The 27,280-nt window shown below is 38.1% G+C and overlaps 1 protein-coding gene across 1 annotated transcript in view; it reads right to left on the bottom strand.

Annotated features, from left to right (window-relative positions):
- The window catches only part of LOC127223190 (ankyrin repeat domain-containing protein 26), a 45,635-nt gene extending 20,269 nt beyond the window's left edge, over positions 1-25,366 (bottom strand). The window contains exons 1-5 of the mRNA XM_051185704.1: positions 25,330-25,366; positions 22,701-22,844; positions 20,171-20,363; positions 8,947-9,130; positions 7,208-7,345 (exon numbers count right to left, since the gene is read on the bottom strand). Of these exons, the coding sequence (XP_051041661.1) occupies positions 7,208-7,345; positions 8,947-9,130; positions 20,171-20,363; positions 22,701-22,821 (636 nt within the window). The 5' untranslated portion in view covers positions 22,822-22,844; positions 25,330-25,366. The remainder of the gene's footprint in view (positions 1-7,207; positions 7,346-8,946; positions 9,131-20,170; positions 20,364-22,700; positions 22,845-25,329) is intronic.
- Positions 25,367-27,280: the final 1,914 nt, after the last annotated feature.

Raw genomic sequence — 27,280 nt, 5'->3', positions numbered from 1 at the left:
AAGAAAAATTTAATTATTGTCAGTTTTATGGTGGGGAAAGCATAGCATCAGGGCTCAGTACCTGGTGCAAGAACTCGCAGCACAGCTTGCTATATGCTTGTACACCTCAGGAAGCAGAGACTGGCAATGAAGCAGGGCCAGCCCATATACCTCAAGACCTATCTCCTTGTAGCCCACATCTTTCATCCAGACCTCACTTCCTCACTTACCACAACAGACCAAGTATTTAAACACATGAGCCAATGGGAGACATTTTTGTATTCAAGCCATAATAACAACTGAAAACAATGAAACTGATAAAGTAGAGGAAAACAATTCCCCATGGTGAAAATTTAAATAGTTGTATTCCAAGGGCTACCTCAAGTGTGATCTGAAATGTCCATACTTATGTAAATGACTATAGTGGTTCCAATGATGGTAGTAATTTAAATGATAGATTCAGTATCTGTATGGAAGAGTAAATTATAGGGTATACAAAAAGAACTTAAATAGATCAATAGTATAAATTATACCATCATTGGTATTATTATTACTCTATGTTCATTAAAACTTGATATTCTAGGTAAGTGCCATAACAGGGGAAGAATTAAGCTATGTGATGTGGCCGGGTCATTCTTTCCTTCTAGAGGGTGCAACACATCGGGCAAAATGCCCAGATGCATTTTTAATACTCCATGAAGCCACTAACATCACTGACCAACAGTGCCTTCATCCACTTTTCATTATTTACAACCCATTTGTTCTTGGGGCTCTGTGGTGGGCAGTGATGATGAAACACAATGCAAATGCTTCCTCTGGGGACAGGTAGCATGCAAGGGGCAGGACTGTCAGAGGCAGGCTAGAGCCAATGGCCTAAAAATGTTGGACTGCAATCAATTCATTCCCAGTCACTGTTAATCCTGGGACGCTTTAGCGTGCACTCTGATGAATACTGAAGATTATACAGAATGATGGCATATCAGAAAAGCTGTGTCCAGAACATTTTAGTCAGTAAATTACTATACAGCTATAAATCCCAGCTCCAGTTAAATAATGAACAAAAATGGTGACTCTCATTCTTTATTCACAGTAAGAAAAATGCAAACAATTCTTCATTGTTAAAGTAAGTGCTACTAATTTTATATTTAGTTCTATATTTAGAACTGCAGGAGGCATCACCATTCCTGACTTTAAGCTCTACTACAGAGCTATAGTCATGAAAACAGCCTGGTATTGGCACAAAAATAGACAGGTAGACCAATGGAATCAAATTGAAAATCCTTATATTAATCCACACACCTATGAACACCTGATTTTTGACAAAACAACTAAAAGTACACAATGGGGGGGGGAAGCATCTTCAACAAACAGTGCTGGCACAATTGGATGATGGTGTGTAGAAGACTGCAGAGAGACCCATGTCTGTCGCCATGCACAAAACTCAAGTCCAAATGTATCAAAGACCTCAACATAAATCCAGCCACACTGAAACTCTTAGAAGAGAAAGTGGGAAGTACCCTTGAACAAATTGGTACAGGAGACCGTTTCCTGAACATAACACTAGAAGCACAGACACTGAGATCGACAATTAATAAATGGGACCTCCTCAAACTGAGAAGCTTCTGTAAGGCAAAGGACACAGTGGACAAGACCACATGGCAGCCCACAGACTGGGAAGAGATTTTCACCAATCCTACATCTGACAAAGGGATGATCTCCAAAATATACTCAACTAGTCACCGAAACACCAAATAACTCTATTAAAATGGGGTACAGGACTGAAGAGAGAATTCTCAATAGAGGATATCAAAAAGGCTAAAAGACACTTAAGAAAGTACTCAACATCCTTAGCTATCAGGGAAATGCAAATCAAAATAATTTTAAGATACCATCTTACTCCTGCTGGAATGGCTAATATTAGAAACACCAATGACAAATTATGCTGGAGAGGATGTGGAGAAAGGGGAACACTCCTACACTGCTGGTGGGAGTGCAAACTCATACAGCCATTTTGGAGATCAGTATGGAGGTTCCTCGGGAAAATGGGAATTAGTTTACCACAGGACCCGGCAATCCCCCTCTTAGGTATATACCCAAATGATCCTCATCCATGCAACAAAAACATATGCTCAACTATGTTCATAGCAGCATTATTTGTAATAGCAAGAACCTGGAAGCAACCTAGATGCCCCACAACTGAAGAATGGATAAAGAAGATGTGGCACATCTACACAATGGAATACTACTCTGGGTAAAAAAAAAACAATGGAATCTTGAAATTTGCAGGCAAGTGGATGGAACTTGAAGAAACCATCCTGAATGAGGTAACCCAGTCACAAAAAAGAGGAACATGGTATGTACTCGCTCATATATGGTTTTAGACCTAGAGCAAAAGATCACCAGCCTATAATTCACACCACCAGAGGAACTAGGATACAAGGTGGATTCTAAGAGATTCATAAAAGGTCCCTCACAGAAGGGGGAAGGGACAAGTTCTCTAGAGCACATGGGAAGTGGGGGGGGTGTGAGTAGTGATGGGAGAGGGAACTAGGAGAAAGAGAAGGGGGGGAGAGGAATGCATGTGGGACTAGGAAGATTAAGTCAGGGGAAGAATAGAAGACAGGAGAGAGAGAGAGAGAGAGAGAGAGAGAGAGAGAGAGAGAGAGAGAGAGAGAGAGAATAAGAGAGGGAGCCATTATAGGATTGAAGAGAAAACTGAACCTAAAGAAATGTCCAGAGACCTACAAAACTGACTCCAACTAACAATTTGAGCAACAGTGGAAAGCCCTTCCCTGATAATGAGATCAACAACTAACTTATCCACCATCATGGAGCCCTCATCTAGTACCTGTTGGAAACAGAAGCAAACACCCACAACTAAACACTGAGCCGAACTAAAATCCAGATGCAGAGAAGGAGGAAAAGGCCATGCTGCAGAAACACATAGAGACAGCTGACCTGAACAAAGAGGCGCTAACGGGCCCCCAGACTGATAGCTGGGAATCCAGCATGGGACTGACTCAGATCCCCTGAACATGGGTCTCAGCTAGAAGGACTGAGCAGTCTAAGGGACCTCAGACAGTGGAACCAGGATGTATTCCTGGTGCACAAAAGGACCTTGCAGACACATCCCCCATGGAGGGATACTGCCTTAACCTAGAGACAGGAAAGAAGTCCTAGTCCCTACTTCAAATGACTTGACAGATTTAGATGACCCCTCCTAGAGGGCATCACCCTACATGTGGAGTGGGGGGGGTTGGAAGGGAAGGTGGTTGGGGTGCATGTGAGGGGAGAGAGAGTGAAAGAGGGAGGGAGAGGGAACTGGGATCAAAATTAAATTAAATTAAATTAAAAAATACAAAATTAAATGAGAGCCTTATTATGCCAGTGTCTTAAATAAATTATTGCTATAGTATGAATATTATTTTTCATTTTTCTTTTATTTATTAGCATGTTTTCACTATGTATAGTGATGACTTTCAAAAATACATGTTTATCTGTATATACTATATGCTTTCACAATATTAACCTCAGACAACACCATCCTTTTCTATCTTTCTGTTTCCCTTTTAGGTTAGACTATTTCCTTCATTTCCCCACATAGGCACCACATTAATATATATATATATATATATATATATATATATATATATATATATAATTTTGTTCTTTTATGGTATAATAAAATTCCAGTGTGTAACATGCCATTTTCCTTTTATCCATTGATCTGTTGATGAACATCTAAGTTGGCTCCTTAAGTTGACTGCTGTGAATAATGCCACAGTAAATATGGCTGTGCAGGCTTCTGTGTAGTCTGCTGATTTAGATAAGAAGAGTTTATCTTATCCTAACAACCGTTAAGAGCACATGTTTACGTGGGGGAGGACAGCTAATGGAGAGAGAAGTAGGAGAAAATGAGAGGGAGGAGAGGAAGGCATGTGCGACCAGGAGGATTGAGCCTGGTTAGGAACGGAAAATAGGAAAGAGAGAGAGAGAGACAGAGACAGAGAGAGAGAACATAAAAGAGGGAGCCAAAATTGGTTTGAAGATAAAGTTGAACACAAAGAAAGGTCGAGGGAACTACAAGACTGCTCCCAACTAACAATCTCAGCTTCCGTGGAAAGGCTATCATAAATGCCCTTCCCGGAGAGTGAGATCAACAACTAACTTCTCCATGGAGTCCTCAACTAATGCCTGTTGAAAACAGGAGCAAACACCCATACATAAACACTGAGTTGAACTAGAACCCAGAAGCAGATGGAGAGGACAAGACCATGCGGTAGAAGTACATAGAGACAGCTTACCTGAACAAGGAGGAGCTAAGGGCCAGTAGACTGATAGCTGGGAAGCCAACAGGGGACTGACTCGGACCCCCCTGAATATGGGTCTCAGCCAGAAGGTCTGAGCAGTCTAAGAGACTTCAGACAGTGGAGCCAGGATGTATCCCTGGTGCACAAAAGGACTTTGCAAACATATCCCCCATGGAGGGATAACTGCCTTATTCTAGAGATAGGAGAGAAGCCCTAGTCCCTACTTCACAGGACCTGTCAGATCTACATGACCCCAACTGGATGGCATTCCCCTACATATGGAATTGTGGTGGGGGGTTGGGAGGGGAGGGTGTTTAGAGTGCATGGTAGAGGGCAGAGAGGGCAAAAGTGAGGGAAGGAGGGAGGGAGGGCTGGAGGGGAGGGAGAGAGGGAGGGAGAGGGAACTGGGATCGACATGTAAAATAATAAATTTAAAAAAAAAAAAAAAAAAAACGCTTTGACTCCAAAATTTAAGTTGAAGAACAAGTTACTGGGGAAAAGTATTTCTATTTTTGTTTCCACAGAAAATGAAAAGATGTGGATTCCTTCCAGACTAATGTGGTTTGATCACACCAGACTGCCTGAAACAGAGTACAAGCTGATCCAACATTCCAAACAGCTGGACAAAACAGCCCTACAGACTACAGCCAGGATATCTGAATCTTCTTCGAATCCCCCAAGACAGCGCCCCTTACCAGCAGGAAGTAGTTTGGAAAGAACGACGCCCAAATTCCCAAATATTGTGTATAAATATTTGTTTTCATTTAATTGGACTTTGTTATATAAAATTAAATTTAAAAAATAAATAAATAAATAAAAAAGAGCACATGTTTACAATGTATTTAACAATGACACATCCCCTTTTTGTGGTGGCTTATGCCTGGAGTTCAAGCATTTGGGAGGAAGGGGCAGGAGAATCACCACAAGTTCCAGGCCTACTCAACCTATATATTGAGTTTCAGATCTATCTTGGCTGAGACCCTAGTGCTCTCAAGCAAGCAAAAAACATAATAGGTCAGCAAGATCAAAAGAAGTGAAAAGTAAAACCAGCCTTGGAAACTCTGAGAATAAAATCCCTGAGTAGGGAGATATAAATGTTATACTTTATAAAGGTGAGTTCCTGGCAGCATTTTCAGTAATAGCCAGGGACTCATATGCCTGGTCCCCAGTTGGCAGAACTGTTTGGGAAGGATTAGGCAAAACATTACTGTCAGTGTTCTCTCTCCTCCCTACCCTCTCCCCCTTCTTCTTGTGGATAGCGATTAAGTTCTCAGCTATTACTTCAGCACCATGTCTGCAACTGTGCTCCCCAACAGGTTGGTTGTGGACTCGGCCTCTGAAGCTGTAAGCCCCAATAAAGTCTTCCTTCTGTAAGTTGCCTCAGTCATAGTGCCTCTTCCCAGCAAAAGACAGTCAGCAAGTGGTACCTTTACATCTATCAGCTGGTGAATGAATAAGTGGTCCAGAAACACAGTAAACAGAAGGAAGAAGGGACTGACACTTGCATTAACACAAGTTACATTATTTTAAGAGAAATGAACCACCCAAAGGACTCTATTTGCCAAGAAATGTGTAACTAAAGAGACAAGGAACAGATTGGCGAGTTTGTAGAACAGAAGAGAGAGGGAGTAGTTACTAGGGGTTTCCCAGATAAATGTGTATGGTTTATTTTTCAAAGTAATGAAAATATTTTAAAATTGCCTGTGGTGCTGGAAATGGTTATGAAACTCTATGTGTATATTAAGAAACAGTGAATTCTTTATGTTAAATGTATAAACCATTTAGTATGTTTGTTATATCTAAATATCTAAATAAAGTTGCTTCTTAACACTCCCATAAAAGATCTATATAATATTCTCATTTATTTACTTTGCATATAAGTAGTATACCTGTTCCTACTATTTCTGTGCTTTAAAATATACCTAAAATGAAAAGGAAATGCCTCATCTTTCAAATACTTTAAGTGTATTTTGAAAAATGTATAGTGGCATTTTTATTTGTTTTGATTTGGTGTTTCAAAACAGGGTTTCTCCAAGTAACTTTGGAGCCTGTCCTGGAACTCACTCTATAGACCAGGCTGGCCTCGAACTCACAGAGATACACCTGCCTCTGCCTCCCAATTGCTGGGATATAATGGCATTTCCATAGAGTTATCTTGAAATGTGTATATGAAATAAATATGTCCAGTTCTGAGGTTAGGGATATGCTTCACTGTGAGAGAAACTGTACATACAGCAAGCACCTTGACTCTAACCACCACACTATAAAGTCACAGCACGGAAACAAAAGCCTTTGTTCTGAGTTAAACAGCAGTACCATGGTTCTCTATCTACATTACAATGTATCATTGCAGTCAAAAGATCTTTGTCCTAAAATAAAGAATTGAAGAGAATTGTTTCTCTTATGGAAAAGAAGGAAGTGACATCTAAACTATGATCTCTGCTGACTGTGCTTTACCCCTTTACTAAATGTTGGAACAAATAAGCAAATCTCTCCATTAGCATATGGACAGGGAGATGTCATAGTCCCAAAGCAGAGGATACATTGTTACCAGCAAGGCTTTTGTGACCATATAAAAATGAATTCTTATGGGAAATACTAAAACCCCTTCTTCAGATGAGGGCCACCTTGAAAGACATTACTCCATGATGTCTAAAATTGGACGTCAATGAACATTTGGATGAAGCCACTGTGGATGTCATTAGTATCTTGTAAGACAACTGGACTTGAATTAACATTACTTTATTCAACTTACTAAAAAAAAAATCCATTCCCACATCAAAGTATGCATAGTAAGTGTATCCACATAGGATTTTGAAAAAGTGCTTTGTATTCTTCATGAGCCCTTTAGTTGTTTTTAAAAATCATGTAACATACAAATACATACATAGAGACTTGAAAGTGACTAAAGAAAATACCTGAGAGCTAATTTTCTCTTGTGCCATTTTTAGTTCCTTTTGTTTGTGAAGCTGATTCGCCAGAATCCCATCCTGTAAGATTCTGGCATTCTGTTCTTGCAAAAGCTGCCTCTCAATGCCATTTCGTTCCTCTATAGCCTAGACACATTTAGAAAAGGTTTTATTCTTATATCACTTGGTAAGATAAGGGGGAAGAATAAACCATATTGAGACAAACTTCAAGATAATTTTCAAAGAACAGATAAAACCCACAAGAACCTGCCTCTCTCATGAATTACACAGCATTTAATTGAATGATACTCAGCCTTTCAACAATAAAAACAAAACCTTGGTGCTGGGAATATAGCTCAGTTGGTAGAGTGCTGGCATGAGGCCCTGGGTTCCATCCAGAATACATTGTAAAGTTGGGAATTGTGGCACATGCTGGTGTTACAAGAACTCAGAGGGTAGAGGCAGAGGGATTAGGATTCAAGGTCATTTTAGGCTTCATGGTGAGTTCAAGAATGTCAGTCTCAAGTAAAATACTTGAAGATGATATTGAAGCAAGAAAGATGCAAACTTAGCTCTGCATGGACCCAAAAGAGATCCTCAGGCTGCAAGTACTTCATAAAATAGCCATTTAAGTCCTAGATAAGTAACATTATTTTGTTAGTCTTACTACACCTTCTACTTGGACCTTGTATAACAAATAAGGGGCAGGGAAGACTTAAAGGCCCTGTAGAATATCCAGTCCAGAGCTTATTTAGCACACTCCCAGCCTTAGTTCCCCTCCCACCCCAAGGGGTTGCCTTTTCTTTCTTGCTTTCTCTATTTCTTGGCCTTTTGCTTTTTCCTAGATGATCACTCAATTCTTTGTTCATCTCAGGAAATGAACTTGCTATTCCCTAGATAACTACCAGCACTCTTACAACACTATTTTTATTTAAAGCCTAAACAACACAGTTAGTCATGGACCACATAAGAACACACAGTGGTCCTATAATGAAACAGGAGCTAGCTACCCTTTAAGAGTGTGGGCAAGACCCATGGTGGATCACCAGATAGTCATGTACTACATGTGACCACCTTCCCTGAATGGATGAAAAGCTCTTTGGTAGAACAAAGACATCATACATAGGGCATTTAGACTTCTCCCTAACTGGGTACATTATGTGCACAAAAATGACCAATCCTTATAGAGCCTACCTCAGGCTCAATTGAATCTCTCTATAACGCTATCATAGAAGGGGTAACACAAATGGTCAGAGAAACACAAGAGTATTTCTCTTTTGGAGCCTGTCATATTCTTGTGAATTCATTCTCAATTTTCCTCAATGAACCTGCATTTCCCTTATTTTTCTGTGTCCACATTTTCTTATTCTTTGTGGACATGAAACGAAGAACCTGGAAGCTGTTGGCTCGGGGTGGCTTTGAACACAACTGAGTGTGCATGACCCAAGCCTCCTTAGTAAGCATAAAAAGAGAGTCAACAAAGTCTCCATTCCACTCAAAGACACCATAAGGATAAGATTGCATTGCCTTATGAGTGATGAGTTAGGTGTGCTACACTTGTGTGAGTGTACACTTTGATGATTGTAGATCAATATGCCAAGCATATTTCTCAGATTATGACCCCATATGATTGTGTATGTAACATATGATTGTGTATGTTTATATTTAGTATATTCAAAGTGATAAGCAAAATTGATAAAATAAAAGCAAAATAAAAAGATATAATCTTAAATGTATGATTAACTTACTTTATTAATATTATTCCTTGCAGTCTTCAATTCCAAATCCAGTTCCCTAACACGGATTTCAAGTTTTTGTTTCATTTTAACTTCTTTATTATATTGCTCTTCTTTTTCTCTTAGCTGCTCCTTAATTTTTTCATAAACCCAGTCAGCATTTTTTCTCTTCTCCTCTTCTTGTTTTAAAACAAATCTGCAGTTTAAGAATGCTTATGTTTGGAATGCATTTTGTTAGGAAGTTCATATTGCTGGGCTTGTCACATGTTGAGTTTTTAATGCTGGCATGCCTTTGTTATAGAGGGGTTTTAACACCCCTCTGAAGCACTCTGACTTATTGCTGCCCCTTCTGATGTCACTCCTCCATTTTCAAACACACGCAAACTAGACACTGGTTTTTAAGCAATTGGTCACCCCAAGGCTAGTAAGGTAGAATATCAAGTTAGACACCAGCAAAAGCAGATAGTGTTGTCACCTTGATGATGGTGACTTGCTTACCTTGAGTATAGACTGGAACACACTTGCCACCTTACAAAATTTAAAGAAATCAGAGAGGACTCTAAATCAGGTGTTCTGTCTCCTGTAGGTCATCAAAAAAAGGGGTGGGGAGGTGATTTCTGTCCCTTGTTAGCCTTTTCACAATGCACAACTCAGAATACATGGCTCATTTGAACAACTTTATGTAGGTCATAAGGAAGAAGTGCTTTGGTCCCTGTCAGTTTTCACTGGACTCCACAGCAAGCTTCCTGTCCAATGTAAACTGCTGAGTTTAGTTCTACACAAAAGCAAATCACACACACACACACACACACACACACACACACACACACACACACACATCCAGGTAGCCTGATGTCCCTGTCATAAGGTAACATTTCACCCTTATGGGTTCTTTGAAGGAGTTAAAGACTAGATAGCTATAATTATAGTTTTCCTTAATTAAGATAAATAGGTAAATTAGATGTAAAACTTTACAGTCACAAAATATAGTATTTTCCCTAATTTTACCAATTACAAATAGACTAGATATAGTAACTATAATTCTTACTGGATAACTGTGGGAAAACTCTGCCTACATACATGTTAAAGCTCACCAAGAAGCCTGCTTTGGAGATGAACTGGCTTTCCCACTCAGACACATGTCTCAGTCTTTCCTCCTATTTCCTACCCTGGGTCAGGCTGTCCCTTGACTGTGATAAAGAAAAAGAGAACAGCAAAGCAGGCCAGAAGTAAAGTTCATGTGTCCTCAAGAAGAGCTAAGGAGTAATCCATTCCCGACAGAGATTACTGCCATTGCAAAAGAATGCCTATAGAAGAAAGTAGCTATGTTCCATATAATAAATGGTAGAAATCCCTCATGGCATGCTCTATATTGTCACAGCAACAAAGAATGAATAATACAAGCATATAGTAAGTAACAGCATTAATTACTTAATAAATAAAACCGCAGGATAGGTAAAAGGAAAACGACTATTCAGATCCACTCCCAGAAACCTTTGCACTGCCTACACAACCTCACTCCATGTCTAGATTTCCCACATCCTCCTCCTACTCTAGCCTTATGAGACCATCCAATACTTGTTTTCCACATCCTCTCAGATATAGCCATATAGCCTTGGTCCTACAGTCAGTGCCCTAGCCAAATCTGATGGTCCATGCCTGGTAGTATAGAACTCTAGGGTTCCGCAGGGTCCCCAATCCCTGAGCTCCTAGTGCACTACCTCCTGTACTAAAGCCGACATCTAGATTTCCACCAAGACCCACTCTACCATCATCCACCTCTGGACCCTTCATGCAGCCTTCATAACCTCATTCCACATGCAGACTACCCATGTCCTCCTCCAGAGTCTATCCTTGTGAGCACCCCTCACCTCCTCACCCACACCTTTCCTACAGTCTACTAGATTTAGCCTTGCTTCCAGAAAGAGTGCACCAACCTAGTCATGTCTGGCCTGTTTTCAAGGCAGTGGAGCTCTAGACTTGGTCCAGTATCCTCTATACCTATCTGCCACACAACAAAACTTTCCCAAGTCATGGCTAAGCTTCTTACTCAGACCGATCTATCCCCACACTCACAGCTTGGAACAAGTAATATATACTGTATACCAGGTCAGTCTCCTCTACCCACCTGGCTGCCATTTCCAATCTCTAGACCCTACCTGCCTCCAATATCTTCTCTCTCCCCAACCCTGTTCCATCTGGAACAAACTTAAAACAAAGAAAGGAAGTATATGTTTTCAGATCTCACCTAAGGACCACTAAGAGTATGAAAGATCAGACTTGTATCTTCTCTCCAAAATTTATCTGTCCTTTAGAAATGATTGCCCATGAGAATTACCTAGATGAACTCCAGGACACAGACATTAAAAGAAAAATTATGAACCTCCTCAGAGAATGCAAGCATTTTAGGGAAACACAAAGGATTAATTCAATGAATTCAGGGAGAAAGAACTTGAGGATAAACACCTGAATGATGCCCAAGAAAACACAAACATAAAAGGCTGGTGGAAATGACAGGGCAATCCAGGATGTGAAAATGTAATTAAGTAAAGAAATAGAAAAACTGAAGATAACACGAGCTGAAATGAAGATGGGATTGAAAACCAAATAGCCCTACTAGAAGACTCAAAGGAGAGTTTATAAACAGAATGAATCAATCAGAAGACAGACATCAAGTTTGGAAAATAAAATACAGGTTCTAAACCAAATAAGCAACATACATGAAAAAAGTTTAAAAACACAGAAAAGGAACACAACAGGAAATGTGGGGTACCATTAAAAAACCCTTCGAATAACAGGCACAATTGAGGGAGAAGACTCCCAAGTCAATGGCATAGACCATATCTTCAACAAGCTCATAGAAGAAAATGTCCCCAAACTAAGAAGACACACACCCTCATGAATATAAGAAGCACTCAGAACACAAAATAGACAAGGCCAGAAAAAAAATTTCGACAGCATGTCATTGTTAAAACATTAAAGAACAAAGAAAGTGTACTGAAGTGTACAAGAGAAAAAATGCAAGTCACACATAAATTATACCCATTAGAATACAGCCATTTTCTTTATGAAAACTTTGAAAGCCAAAAGAGTCTAGAGCAATGCACACCAAGTCTTAAAAAAACAATGACAAAAAAACCTAGACTAATATATTTATCAAATCTACCATGAATGGAAGAGAAAGAAAACTTTCCATGAGATAAACAGCCTATAAATGTATACCCAACAAACCAAACCTGAAGAAAATAGAGGAAGCACTATTTCAGGCTGAAGAGGATGAACATAGGAGAGACACTGTGGGAAGGAATACAAAGCCATAATTGCTAAAACAAAAACTGCTGAGAATACAAAGAACAAGACCAAAAATCAACATGATCACAACTAACACACACACATTTCATTATTAACTTGAAATGTCAATGGTATTAATTCTCCAGTCAAAAGACACAGACTGACTGAATGCATGAAGAAACAAAACCCACCTACCTTCTGCCTATAAGAAACATGTCTTAGTTTTAAAGGCAGCCATTGCCTTTAAAGATGGCATAAAAGACTGGACCAACGTATTCCAATCAAATGAGATTGGGAAACAAGTAGATGTCACTATCCTAATACCTGACAAAATGAACTTCAAATGAAACCAATAAGAAGAGGTAAAGATTACAGAAACTTTATTCAAATCAATGGAACCAATAAGCATAAAGACATTACTATTCTAAATATATATGCACCAAACTCAAGAAGTGCCCAATCTCAGAAAAAAAAAATCTACAACTGGAATCAAAGACACAGATAAACATCGATCCATTAATAATTGTTTCAACATTCCACTTTCTCCAATATACAGGTAACCTGGAAAAAACAAAAACCCAGAAAAACATAAAAATTAATTGACTTCATACATCAGAAGGACATAACAGATATCTACAGCATATTCTATCCAAACACCAAAGAATTCTCATTCTCCCCAGCAGTACATGGAAGCTGTTATAAAACAGACTGCAAACTAGGATACAGAACAAATATTTACATATTCAAAAAAAAATCGGAATCACTGCGTGTGTCCTATCTTCCCACAGTGCAACAATCTTAGAGATGACAGCAAAAACAAAAGGAAAACAAAACACCTTTAGTAAATACACAACCCCATGGATATTATAACATTCATCATGAAATAATGAATGTTGCAAAGAAGAAATCAGAAAAGAAATCAAAAATCCTTTCTGGAACTGAGGGAAAATGTAAACCTCAGGGACACCTTAAAAACAGCCATACAAGGAAAATTTATAACTCTAAGTGCCTACATTAGAAAATCAGAAAGAGCACAAATAAAAAACTTAGTGGTGTAACAAAAGGAAATGGAAAACCAAGAACAAACCAAGTCCAAACCTAGTGCATTGCAAGAAGTAACAAGAACCAGAGCTGAAATTAATGAAATAAAACAAAGAAAACAATATAAAGAACCAACAAATCTAAGAGCTGGTTCTTTGGGAAGATAAACAAAACTGACACTCTTGGCCCAAATAACCAAAAAGGAAGAGAAGACACAAATTAACACTCAGAAATGAACATGGAAACATTACAACAGACACAAAGAAATTCAGACTATTTTATATGTGAATATTTTTTAAACCTGTATTCCACGAAGCTAGAAAATCTAAAAGAAATGATAAAAATCACCAAAATTCAATAAAAAAGAAGGCAAAAATCTAAACAGGCCCTTAACAAATGAAGAAACTGAAATAATTATAAATGTCTTCCAGCTAATAACAGTTCAGAAACAGATGCATTCACAATAGACTTCTACCAGGTATTCAAAGATCTACCAACAGTCCTTCTTAAACTATTCACAATAAAAAAACAGAAGGAACACTCCCAAAAGCCCTCTATGAAGCCAGTATTGATCCATTATCCAAACCATGTAAAGACACAGCAAAAAAGATTGTAGGCCAATATCCCTGATTTTATGCTAAACTCAAAATTGTTTAGTAAAATACTTTCATACAGAAGAAAGGTGTACATCAAAATATTATGCACAATGAACAAGTTGCCTTTATGCCTGAAATGCAAGTATGGTTTAACATACACAGGTCACTAAATGTTATGAACCACGTAAATAGACTCTTACAAAAATCATATGACCATCTCAATATATACAGAAAAAGCCTTTGACAAAATCCAACATCTCTTCATCATAAAAGTCTTAGAGAGTGTAGGACTAGAGGGAACATACATAATAAAATCTTCATATGAGAAACACACATTCAACGTCATCCTAAATGGATAAAAGTTTGAAGCAATACTGCAGTCAGGAATGAGACAGGAATGTGCACTATCCCACTCCTTTTCAATGTTATTCTTGAAGTTCTAGCTGGAGCAATGAGGCAAGAGAAGGAAAGAAACTAAAGGGCCACAAAACAGAGAGAAGTCAAAGTATCCTTAGTTGCAGATGATATGATACTATACTGCTAGAGATCTGAATGATTCTACCAGAAATTTTCTAGAAACAATAAATAAATTCAGCAATGTGATAGGATAAAGAGTCATTTTGCACAAATTGATAGCTTTTCTATACATCAACAACAAATACACAGAGAAGGAGATCATGAACACACAAACCACTGTACTTTCATTGTACATATTTGTAATTGCAGTTTTGAAATCATTGGAGTGCAATGAAGGTTCTAATTTCTAGAGGACACATATATTATTTTTGTTGTTCATATTCTTTTTGGGGGGGTGATGAGAGCTAGGTTTCTGGAGTCAGGCCATTGTTAGTGTTTCTTGGTGTGGGTACCAGGCCTTGCCTTTGTTGATTGTTTGGATTGGTAACTCGTCCTGTTACCAATAATCTGAATGATGCTTGAAGTTCAGTATTGAGGGTACTCTGTGCTATGTGCAAATGGAATGCCAGAGGTGTTCCCAAAACAGCTAGGTAAATATGGAACTTCTGTACTTAAGAGTAAACTTTCTTTAGGGTTAGATTTTTCACTTTGTATCTTCACAGGTTTGTGGAAAATCCTTCACTTCTGCAAGTGGTCCTTGGGAATGAGGGGTGGTTTCACAGTAGGAGTGGAAAGTGCTGTGTGGGTCACGGTGGAGGATACCACACCATCCTAATGTGGAGATGAGCCAGGTGGAAGCCAGACTGCGGGTTTTACCCAAAGTCAAGTGCAGGATATTATGTACTCCCATAATGGGATGAGTTCTCTCACATCAATATCTAATTAAAAAAAAAATCTCCCACAGGCTTGCCTACAGACCAATCTGTCTGTCTGTCTATCTATCTATCTGTTTTATTGAATTTCATTTTACATTTTACATACACCCGTCCTCCCATGCCCTCTCACACCCTCTCCCCCCCAACCAGCCCATTCCCAGTCCACTGCTCCCATGACGAGTCAACAAACTGCCTACAGCCTGATCTTATGGAACCATTCTCTCAACTGAAGGTCCCTCTTCCCTGCTGACTCTAGCTTTTATCAAGGAAACATGAGACTAGCCAGGAAGTTCTCTAAACCAATATAATTTCTATCTTCATTCTAAATACTTATCCTTTTATCCACAGATAAGTATAACTTTCACCAAAGAAACTTCTTTTTGTAGCAGATGAGGCCATCACAAAATCCACCACTGGTCAAAATGCAGAGAACCACGGGGGTGCCTATCCCCAATTGATATATCTTCAACACAATTCCTATAATGAAGGTATAGGGTACATCATAGGAAAGGGGCATAAAATGTTTGGCCAGAAAGTCTACTGTGAGATAATATCCTCTTTATATGACAGAGAGACTGCACCCATGAAGTCTCAATAACAGGGTTGCCTAAACAAGACCCACATAATAATATCACCAGTTGGCATGGCACCATGGATGGGGGAAGTGCCACAAGGTCTCACCCTTAGTAAAAGAACTAGAATACTTCAGGGATGATACCGCTGGTAGACTATCAAATCTCAAGTAGTCCACACAAAATGCACATATAAAGGGACCAAACAAGTTTATGTGTGTGAAACTATGTATGTATGTATGTATGTATGTATGTATGTATGTATATGTATGTGTATATATGGGTGTGTGTATAACAATAATAAAGAATAGAGGCTATGTATTTGAGAAGTGGGGCATAGGGGGTTTGGAGGAAGGAGAGGGAGGAGGAAAATACTGTATTCATATATGACAATCTCAAAAACTAAAAGAAAAAAACGGTGCTGCTTTATATTATAGTTGCACAAAGTATCTATAATTGTACCATATTTAAAAGCTATAGAAATGAGAAAATTCTGTCAGAAGCTCAAAATTCAAAGACTTAGAGCCCTGAGTGAAATATTGTTTACCTCTTATACTATATTAATTTTTTTGAGACAGGATTTCTCTGTGTAACAGCCCTGGCTGTTAACTTGCTCTGTAGACCAGGCTGGTCTTAATCTCAGAGGTCCTCCTGCCTCTGCCTCCCAAGTGCCAGGATTAAAGATGTGCACCATCATCACCTGACTATACTATATTAATTTTAAGGAATGTAATGTTAAGGCCCTGTACCAAGCATTTTTAGACTGTTGAGCCCCAGTGAACAAGTAAAAAAAAATGTGGTGAGTTGGTGAGAAAAAAGTTCAGGAGCATCTCCGACAACTTTTAAAAGTAAATAATTTTTGAAAAATTAAAGTCAGCTCTGGGTCACAGAGTTCTTCGAGAGCAAGATAACAGGGACTCTCACACGTGAAGCTGTAAAGGAATGGACCAGATCAATGTTCTCTCATCCAGGGAGCAGACTAGAGCCTCTGGACTAATTCCTCAGATCATCACCAAGGAAACCTAATGTCTGTAACAAAGTGCACAGATGGGAACTTGGAACACTTCCAAATGAGGTCACATTGCATTGACTTCTTGCTTCCAAAGAAGGAACATTACCAAATTGGAAATGCCACAAATATCAGAGTGCTGGCTTTACTAGCTGTAGCTTCATAGATTTTAACCCAATTAGGTAATATATAAAAATGAAAAGGATTAATTTCAACTAATAAATGACTGATATTTAGGCCAAAAAAAGTAAAATAAAAAATTCAAACCTGGAAATTGTAAGATCTTATTATTGTGAATCCCAGAATATGATGAGCCAATAAAACTTATTGTATGTTTTATGTTAGAATTGAAAGAAAAAAATTACTGAATAACTAGTTATAGTGAGGTGGACAGGTGAGTTTTGCCAAGTAAATTAGATGGCTGAATTTGTTTCACAGAACTTACAATGGGGGGGAGAGAACAATTACTTGAAGGTGTCCTGGGATCTCTACAGCTGTTGCAACACATGCCTATACACATGGGGGAGGGCCATGCAAACCTGTGTGCACATACAAACATACACACATGTACCCCACAATAATAATGAATGAAATGAAAAATGAGGTATATGAGCCATCTGCTAAGGGAGACAGTACACATTGTTATAAACATGTTTACTAAAAAATTCAGAATTGGGTACCGAGTTTCCACAGTGAGCTCATAGGAGTTGGATAACCAGAGAAATAAGAACTAAAACCAGATTATTTCATCAATTGGGGGGAAACATCAAACAAAGACTCCATTATGTTCAGCTCAGGGGTTCTCTACTTAAGATCTCTAACCACCTCTTTGATACAGACCGTGAAGAGGTGAATTTCTCACCTCAAACTCTTAGTTTCTCACCTCAAACATCTCAACTTCTAAAGGCTTGTCCACCAGCACTTCAGCAAAACTACGTGAGTCTTTTCTACATTGACAACAGAGCATCCCAAATGACTAAACTCAAAACTTCTCTAACAACCTTTCCACTATTACTTTTTTTGCTCCTTTTATATGTTCAAACATTTTTAGTTACTTATTTTGTGTATGTGTGGGCTCATGTGCTATATCATGTGTGTGGAATTCAGAGGAATTCACATTGCTTAGTTCTTTTCTTCCCTCATGAGAGTTCTGGGGATTGAACTTTCCATGTACATTCACAAACTGAAATCTACTTCACCTAAATAATTGGATAGGTCAAATTATAATAATTTATATATCAAAGATCAGTATTTTCTAAAAGTAAAAATAGCCACTACTCATGAAATTATAACTACAAAATCAAACTGGATAAAAGACAAACAAAAATTAAAAAATTAAAAAGCATTTCAAATACACTAAATATCAAATAAACATTTCATAAAGTACAGGTAACTATATACAGGGGAAACATATGATTGATCTAAATAAATGTAATTTTGGTTAGTTTAAATTCCTGTTTCTCTCATCTGTCTTTACTTTGTGGGGCCATACTGTGTTCTTGGTTTTAACTTTGAGTATGATACTCTCATTATATGCCATATGCTATGTTAGATACAGAAGACAAAAACAAAGAAGAGAAGAAATAATCAGAATCACCATGGCTACCTTATGTGTTATAACTCAGGGATTTCTTCTTTAATGTCTTAACTCTCTCTCTCTGTCTCTCTGCCTCTGTCTCTCTGTCTCTGACTCTCTCTCATTGCCTTTCTCTTAATTCAGCCTTTTCTATAAAAGATCCTAGGAATGAACCTTCCAAGTATAGTGAAATATACAATATTTGCATATTTAACACAAAATGTGATTCTTGTCCAAAAGTTGAACTATGACCTGAAGTCTCCCACCCCAAACCACATCTGACTGACTTATAAGTCTGCAATTGTGGAGAGGTTGGAGGTAGTGTGCTTCTACTTCCTTGTCAGTCATGTATTGTCCATCTGTTTGAGTGAACATCCCTGACTATCAGATGAGATCCTTTTCAAAAGGTACCCGTGGACTTTAATCCAAAGGCTAAGTATGTTAGCAGATAGCATCTTAGTCTATAGCAGACACTTCTATGCTTTACATATCTAGATATTTAGTGTCCCCCACCAATTGGGTGGAGTGTCCCTACTCTTTTACCTGCTCTTAGGATCCCTTTCCTCCTAGTGAGTTGTCTTGTCCAGCCTTAATATGAGAGTTTGTGCCTAGACCTGTTCTTTTCTGATGGGTCAGGGGGAGAGAAATTGAGGGAGAACTGCGGGGAGTGGAGGGAGGGGTGGCTGCAGTCTGGATGTGTTGCATGAAAAGAGAATAAATAAAATACTTTAATTTATGACTTTCTCTTTCCTTTTACTCTAAAAAGTCCACAAAATTGTGATCATGTTGGTATTTTGGGTCATGCCTACTTACACTGGCTCCAGATTAAACTCCCTTTGAGGTGATTGTCAATGCAAAAATTTTGTATTTCACAAGACTGAGTGAGAGAGCTGACTCTGCTGCTTTTTTTCTTCTTTCTTTTCCTCTCCCCTCCTTGCTTTCCTCCTCCTCCTCTCCCTCCCCCCCACCTTTCTTCTCTTCCTCATCTTCTTCAACAGTATTTCCCTTTGTAGCCCAGACTACCTTTGGCCTTGAATTTGAGATTGACTTCCTCTGCTCCCCCAAGTGCTGGGATTACACACCCTACAGCTCAAATTTGATTCCCCCCTATTGTAGTCTCCTCTGCTATAGTCCCCCCAGCTGCAGCCATGGGTAAAAAAAATTAAGGCCTTACGTATGTTAGGCAAAGTATTCTCCCACTAAGCTGTATCCCCTAACCCTCAGACATTTTATTAATTGAATTTTTGCATTCCAATCCCAGTTTCCCCTCCCTCCTCTCCTCCTGCTTCCCCTATTCCCCTCAATCCACCTCCCATCTGCTCCTCAGAGAGGGTAAGACCTCCCCTAGGAAGTCTACTAAGTCAGTCCCATCATCTAGTTGAGGCAGGACCAGGGCACCTCTCCATCCCCATATCTCTGTGTCTAGGCTGGGCAAGGTATCTCTCTGAATAGAATGGACTCCACTAAGTCAGTTTGTGCATTAGCGTTAGATCTTGGACCAACTGCCAGTGGCCTCATATATTATCCCAGCTGCACCATTGTCACCTATATTAAGGGTGTCTAGTTCAGTCATATGCAGGTTCCGCATTTGTCAGATCTGAGTCAGTGATCTCTCACTAGCTTGGGTCAGCTGATTCTGAGGATTTCCTCATCATGGTCCTGACTCCTTTGTTCATGTTATCGTTCCTCCCTCACTTTGATTGTACTCCAGGAGCTTGGCCCATTGGTTATTTGTGGATTTCTGCATCTGCTTAGATCTGTTTCTGGGAGAGTTTTCTAACTTCTCTGGGATTATGGATTGTAGGCTGAGTGTCTTTTGCTTTATGCCCTCAGACATCTTTAACATTGAGATGCCATACCTTAGATTGCAGAGCTCTTGTTCCTGCTTTATTTTTTCATGTTCTGCTTCTGAGAGCTTCTTATGTAGTCCAGTCACTTCATTTTCCATAGTTCTAAGTTTTCCTACCAGTGCTTTGCAGTGACTATTTTTAAATTGTATTAGCCTTTTATATGAATGAATTGTATCTTGGATTTTCAATAAGCTTTCAGAATCTGAATCAAGGGGAAAACCAATATGGAAATGTAGATGAGTACATTTTGTATATGGTTTTCACATTCACTCATTCTTACGCTGAACAAATATAAAGGCATATAAAGGGGCATGAAGCAGCTGAATGAAAAGGGTCACTTTTGTGCTCACATAGCACAATAGAATAACAATGCCTAATTTTAACTATTTCAAAATAGCCAGTAGAGAGAAATTTCACTGTTCAGACAGCAAAAAAGTGACAAATGCTTGAAGTCATAGATATATAAAAGCAATGTTTTGATAATTATACATTGTGCATGTGTATTAAAATGCTATGTGAGCCCCGAAAATATAAGTAAAGATACTTTCCTATTAGTTAAAATAAAATGCTATTTTACAAGGTGAATATTATTTTATCACAATATCTAAAATACAGATAAAACTGAAAAATATAGAAATATCTACACTCATGGACACATACATATATAGAGAGTGATGGTAGAGATAGATAGGCCACAATTTTATTTTTATATATATATATATATACATGTATATATATATATATGTGTGTGTGTGTGTGTGTGCGTAATATATACATATATATATACATATTACACAAAGACATGGAAATATTAATAACATGAAAATATAAAATGTTACCCATGAAAATAAATGCAATTGATTGCCTAGTAGTTTGAAGATCTGCTAAGATGTTAATGCTTGGCAGTCTAATGATCAGCCAGACCACAAAGTGGGTTTTTTTATTTTAATTAAAATTGTCAATTATTTTTAATCAACAGGATGATTTTAAAATCCACATCAACATCAATAGCTGGGGATCGAAGGAATATGTTCAAAGGCTTGTATTTAATCCTTACCATTATACAAAACCAAATGCAAATAAAATCAATCAACCAAAAAACTACATGGAAATGCAAAAGATCTAGACATAAAAAATTACCCTGAAAAACAACAAGAACAGGGTTCATTTAAAATATAACAAACATGTAGTAATCAAAACAGTGTGACACCAATATAAAGAAAGCCAAATATATCCTTGAAGAACAATAGAACCTACAGGAATAGATTGAAAATTTAAAAGAAAAATCAAGCGACTTTGGAAGGGCTCAACAAGAGTACTGGGGAGAAAGGACAGACTTTCCTATATGTGGACCAAGAACAACACGATACCCACAGCCACAAAATGAACTTGGTATGAAAATAAACTCAAAATGGACCTAAAACTTCAAAGACTGGCCTAGATAACTTATTACATATGATCCCAAATCAAAATTTATAACTGAACAAAACACAAATTGAATTTTATAAATTTAAACTCTTGCTCTTTCAAAATATCTTACTAAGTTGAAGAATGTAGTTCAATGTTAGAATGCTTGCCTAGACTGTGTGGGTCCACCAAAAAGCACAGCTGATGAAGGAAAGGTGTCAAGAGCATATGCAACAAACCTAAAAACCAAACAAACAATCTAGATTTTTAAGGACGGGATGGGTTTCCCAAAGAAAACATACAAATGAAAATAAGCATTGATATTGATTTGTATTATGTGTAATTTGTGTTACATGAATTAAAATCCATGGCAAAATTTAAAATCAGCTGACAGTATCTATACTTGTGAAGGGAGGGGATGCAAGATGGTACAAACATGGAGACAATTTTGTAATCTCTTAAGTGATTATAAAGGAAGCACGTGAAAAGGTTTGTAAGTGGTGGATTTGTTACTATCTTGATATGGTGACTACACATGTGTTTAACATGTTTAACAATGTGTCTTAACTTCTCAAATGATATACTTTGCATATATGCAGCTCTATATACATCAAATATTTATGTAGATATATACATGTATATATCACTAAATCTATAGAAAACAAAAAGCTCCATTACAAGAACAAACTTCTAAGGCACAGGATGAACATACAGACTTGCAGTATAATGAAATTGGAGTAATTGCTGGATCTTAAGCAAGAAGTTGACATGATTGTACTTTAATCAGTAACAATTTATGATTAGGGTTGTGAAGTAGATCATGGTTTTAAGAATGGGAGAGGTTAGCAGAGAAACAATTCCAAAGCTTTCCAAGGTTTTCCAGGTAGAGTCAAAGATAACCTGACCTAATCATTGCAAACACTCAAGAGAAAAATAGTGTCTTTAAAAATGCAAGCATAGTAATCACACTAAGGAAAATACAGCAGGAATAATGAAACTTTTGGCTAACTGTGTATGATTCCCATCCACCTTAAATTATATAGCATGCCATGCACTAAGACACAGCAGTGCTCTGGGGTGCAGTGCTGAGCAATGGGTACAGCTGCCGCTCTTCTGCACCCAGTGGGCTTACCTTTGCATTCCAGGCTAAGATGTTCAATGAGCTTTAATATAGCTTCATAATTAGGGCAAGGAAACTTGCCATACTCTGAGGATGTTTCAGATGACTGAGTTAAGTCATCAAAATCTTCCATAGCAGGTGGGTTTTCCTTTTGACCTTTAAAATAAGTCACATGAACTCAATGCAATATTTTTACCACATGGTATCAGTACAGAAGAAGTGAATGTCCATTCTTTTATATAATTAGAAGCACAGGGATTACTGAAAAGAACTGATGACTAGACAGAAGGAAACTACCCATGTGACAATGTTTCTCAATCTCATTTTAAAAGTTAAAGGACTTCACATAACAAGGTTCTCTATTTTTACTTTATCTTTTATAATGTATCTTTTAATATTATTATATTAGTGTATATTAGCAATATAAAATAAAGGGGCTAATCATGGCATTTCCATAATATGCATATATATATACATATATATATATATATTCATCTAATCTACAATTTTTTTATCCTCCCTTTTCTTCTTTGCCTTCCACATCCATGGAAGCTTCCCTTTATTTGAAAAAAAGAATGCATGACTTTGCACTTTATAAAGTATTGTAATGAAATATTTCTTTGTTATTGTTACAGCAGCGTACACTGTTGCCTTCAATGTTGCCCTTTTGGATCCCCAAAGTGTAAAATCCTTTTAAGAGTAAATCTGTAAAACAGAAGCGTGTCTGTACCTGTATCACTTTATATAAAATCACATTTGTTATTTATCTTGTTCATAAAGTTTGCAAACCATTTAAAAGTAACTCCATAAAAGGCTGATTTGTTTATTTGCTCCATTGGTAATATTTACAAACTACTGAAAAACAATGCAAGGGTTATATGCCTGTAATAGAAAGAGCAACATTGAGGGATAAAGGCTAGCATTACTAATAATATAACTAATTTAGATAAAACTTTCAGTATAAGTAAGAGGAAAAGAACGTTACCTTCACTAGACATAAATCAAGTATTTTGTTGTTATTGTCATTTTTAATAAAAAATAAGCTTTTATGAGGATTCAACTCAATTTGGAAAATATTACTTAAATCTTATGCAAGGGAAACTTTTTTTTTTAACTGATAGTTGGCTTTCTCAGGACCTGCTATGCAATTATTATGTATTATCCTAAGCACTGGGCATATGTTGAGTTCATTTCACTCCTCAAAGAACTGTGAGATAGGTAACACTAGTTACATTATGAAGAAAGAAATTAGAAAAATTCCTGGGGTCCTGGGCTAGCAAGATGGCTTAGCATGTAAATGCACTCACTTGCTGCCAAACTGAGGACCTGAGTTGAAGCACCAAGAACTCCATACATGTGGTATGTGGCAAGCTCATGCCCCCTCCCAATCAATCAGTGCAATAAAAAATTAAAGAGCCCAGATCACTTACCCAAGCCACTCAGTGGATCAGTGGCTAAATGAGAATTTCAACCCAGGAATTCTGACTCCACAGCATATGTTTCATGATATGCTGTGGATGTAGTAGCCCCAACTGTGTCTAAGTCATATAACGGCAGATGAATCCATGTGATCTATCATTCCATTTCTTGTTAAAATGGATAATTTTTGTATCTTGCAGATATCTGTGTGTCCATGTATACATGTGGTGTATACACATGTATGAGCACATGTAAAGGTTAAAGGTCAGCCTGATGTTTTTATATATTGTTCCCTACCTTAATCGCTTAAAAAATTTATTTTGTGTATGTGTATGCGTGTTTCACCTGTATGTAGTGTAGGCATTACGTGTGCCTGGTGCCTGCAGAAACAGAAGAAGGTGTCGAATTCTCTGGAACTGGAGTTAAGGATGATTGTGAATGACCATGTCAGTGCTGAGAACCCAATGTGTGCCTCCTGGAAGAGCAAGTGCTGTTAACACCACATCAGCTCTCTATTTTTAAATCTTACATGCAGTGTGAATGCCTGGATGGAGGTCTTTGTACCACGTGCATGCTTGGTGGCCTGGAGATAACAGAGTGTTGTAACTGTAACTCTGCTGAAGCTGGAGTTACAGGCAGTTGTGAACCAACAAGTGAATGCTGGGAACCAAAGCCTGGTTCTCTGTGGCAACAGCACTGAGCGCTCCTAACTGCTGATCTTGCTGAACCTTTCACTATTTTTAAAGACACTGTCTCCTGAACCTGGAGTGCACCATGGCTAGACTTAAAAGTCTAAGGTCCTCCTGCCTAAGCCTTCTAGCGCTGGGACGACAACAACCCCATGCCTGGCATTTTCATCCGAGTTCTGGGAACCCAAACTCGGGTCTTTATGTTTGAGAAGCAAACACTTTACCCACTGAGTAGAATCCTCATCACAGAATCTTGAAAATATTTTAAAAATAAAGTAACAATAAAATAGGCAATTTGTGCAAGTTCACTTTCTCCCTCACCCCAAAGAAATTCCCAGACGGGTACGTTTTTAGCTGTTTACACACACACCTACAAACACTCATCGTATAATCCAAGTTAAGGGCACCGTTGGTCCTTTGGATCTCATGGTTGACTAAACTTCACTTTTTGATTCACATAAATAAAATCCTCCCATTTCCCTGGAGTATGAACAATGGTTAAACGAATACATCTGGATTTTAGAGTCACTTACAAAATCACAACTTTGAATTCATTTCAGCGCACTTTATAAGTTTTTCCAAAACCATATAGCATCCCATACTTCTCATCTTCTCACCAAAAATACAAGAGCCAAAAGTGGTCTCTAGCCTTGTCCTCCTGCCAGGAAGGTTCAACGGTCCTGTAATGGCTGGGGGAAGGGGGGATGGGACCCCGGGGATACGGTTGGTTGCAGAGGCTTCTGGGAGTCCCAGGCAAGGTTTGTCCTGTGGTCCTTGATGATTGTTGCTTCCTGTGTTGCGAGAAGATTAAATATAGGAAATTTGTGAAAATTCTGTGTTTACTTGAGTTTTGTGTGTGAATTTGTTAGATTATTAACTTTTTTAGCGCCAAGTGGTATGAGTGTTCTTTGCTAGATTCTTAGTGTGATTTTTTTTTAAACAAAAACAAACTAATTGAAATAATTCCATTTTTGGCAAGATATAATGGAATACATCTAGAAATTAGCAACAATATTAGCTACAGAAACTTGAAAACATGAACCAGAACAATATATTCAGAATAAATAGTAGGTCTTCGAGAAAATTCTAGAGTTAAATTTAATGAAAACAGAAGTTGACATAGAAAAGTCAATTCTAAGTCAGCTCATAGCTGTGATTGCCCATATTGGGGAAAAAAGTCACATTTCCAGGTCAGTGGTTTTAAACCTGTGGGTTGAGACCTCTTTGGGGGTTGAATGATGACCCTTTCATAGGAATCACCTACGATCATCAGAAAACACAGATATTTACATTATAAACTCATAACAATAGCAAAATTATAGTTATGAAGTAGCAATGAAAATACTTTTGTGGTTGGGTGCCTCTATAACATGAGGGAATGTTAGAGGATGGCAGCATCAGCAGATCTTACAAACACAAGACAACACTTGTAAGGCACAAGCAAGAGAACCAAGTGTTCAAGGCTATCCTTTCCTTGATTATGTAGTGATTTTGAAGCCAAGCTGAGCTATGTGAGAGGCTGCATCAAAAACAACAAGGAAACAAGCATCAGAAGAACCCTAAGGAAAAACAAGCTAGCAGAAAGAAAGCAGTAAAGATTAGGGCAGAAATTAATGTAATGGAAATGAAAAGAACAATATCAAAGGGTCAAACAAAACATAGATTTGGTTCTTTGAGGAAAAAAGATTGAGAAAGCCTTTATCAAATTAAAAGAGGTAAAGATCCATTAAAATAAAATTAGATATGAAAACAGTAACACCAAGAGAAATATTAGTGAAATCTAGAGTTGTTTTTTTCAACTTGACACAAGTTAGAATTATGTGAGAAGAGAGAACTACAATTGAGAAAATGCCTTCCCAAGATAGGTCTGTATTTAAGCCTGTGAGGCATTTTCTGGATGGTTGACTGATGTGGGTGGTTCCAGCTCATAGGAGGTCATGCTCCCAAGGGCAGGTGGCTCTGGATAGAATGAGAATTGGACAAGCCAGTAAGCAGCATCCATAGCCTCTGCATCAGTTCCTGCCTAGAGGATCCTACCTTAACTTCCTGCCCTGACTTTCCTGGGAGATGGAGTAAGTATGGAATAAATCCTTTCCTCCTTAAAGTGCTTTTGGTCATGGTATTTTATCACAGCAGTGAAAACCCTGAGACATTTAGTCTCTAATGGGAGATTTCATTCTGTAAATATGTTTCTCATACTGGTTAATGAATAAAGCACTGTTGGCCAATAAGAAAGCAAGATAGGCAGAACTAGGAGACAAGGAGGAAAGAGAAAGTAGTAAGGAGGAGTCAGCATGGAGAGACTGGGGAGACCAGACGCAGGCCCCATTCCCCGGTAAGATGAAAGCACGTGAAAATACATAGATTAACAAAAATGGGTTAATACTTAAGACAGAGCTAGCCAATAAGAAACTAGTGCCTGGCCAACAGCATTATATCAAATACAGAGTCTCTGTGTGTTAATGGGGGCAGGCGTGGCGGCGG

Source organism: Phodopus roborovskii, unplaced genomic scaffold, assembly GCF_943737965.1.
Source record: "Phodopus roborovskii unplaced genomic scaffold, PHOROB, whole genome shotgun sequence".
Lineage (NCBI taxonomy): Eukaryota > Metazoa > Chordata > Mammalia > Rodentia > Cricetidae > Phodopus > Phodopus roborovskii.
Note: the sequence above shows the minus strand (reverse complement) of the source record. Positions and strands in the feature narration are given on the sequence as shown.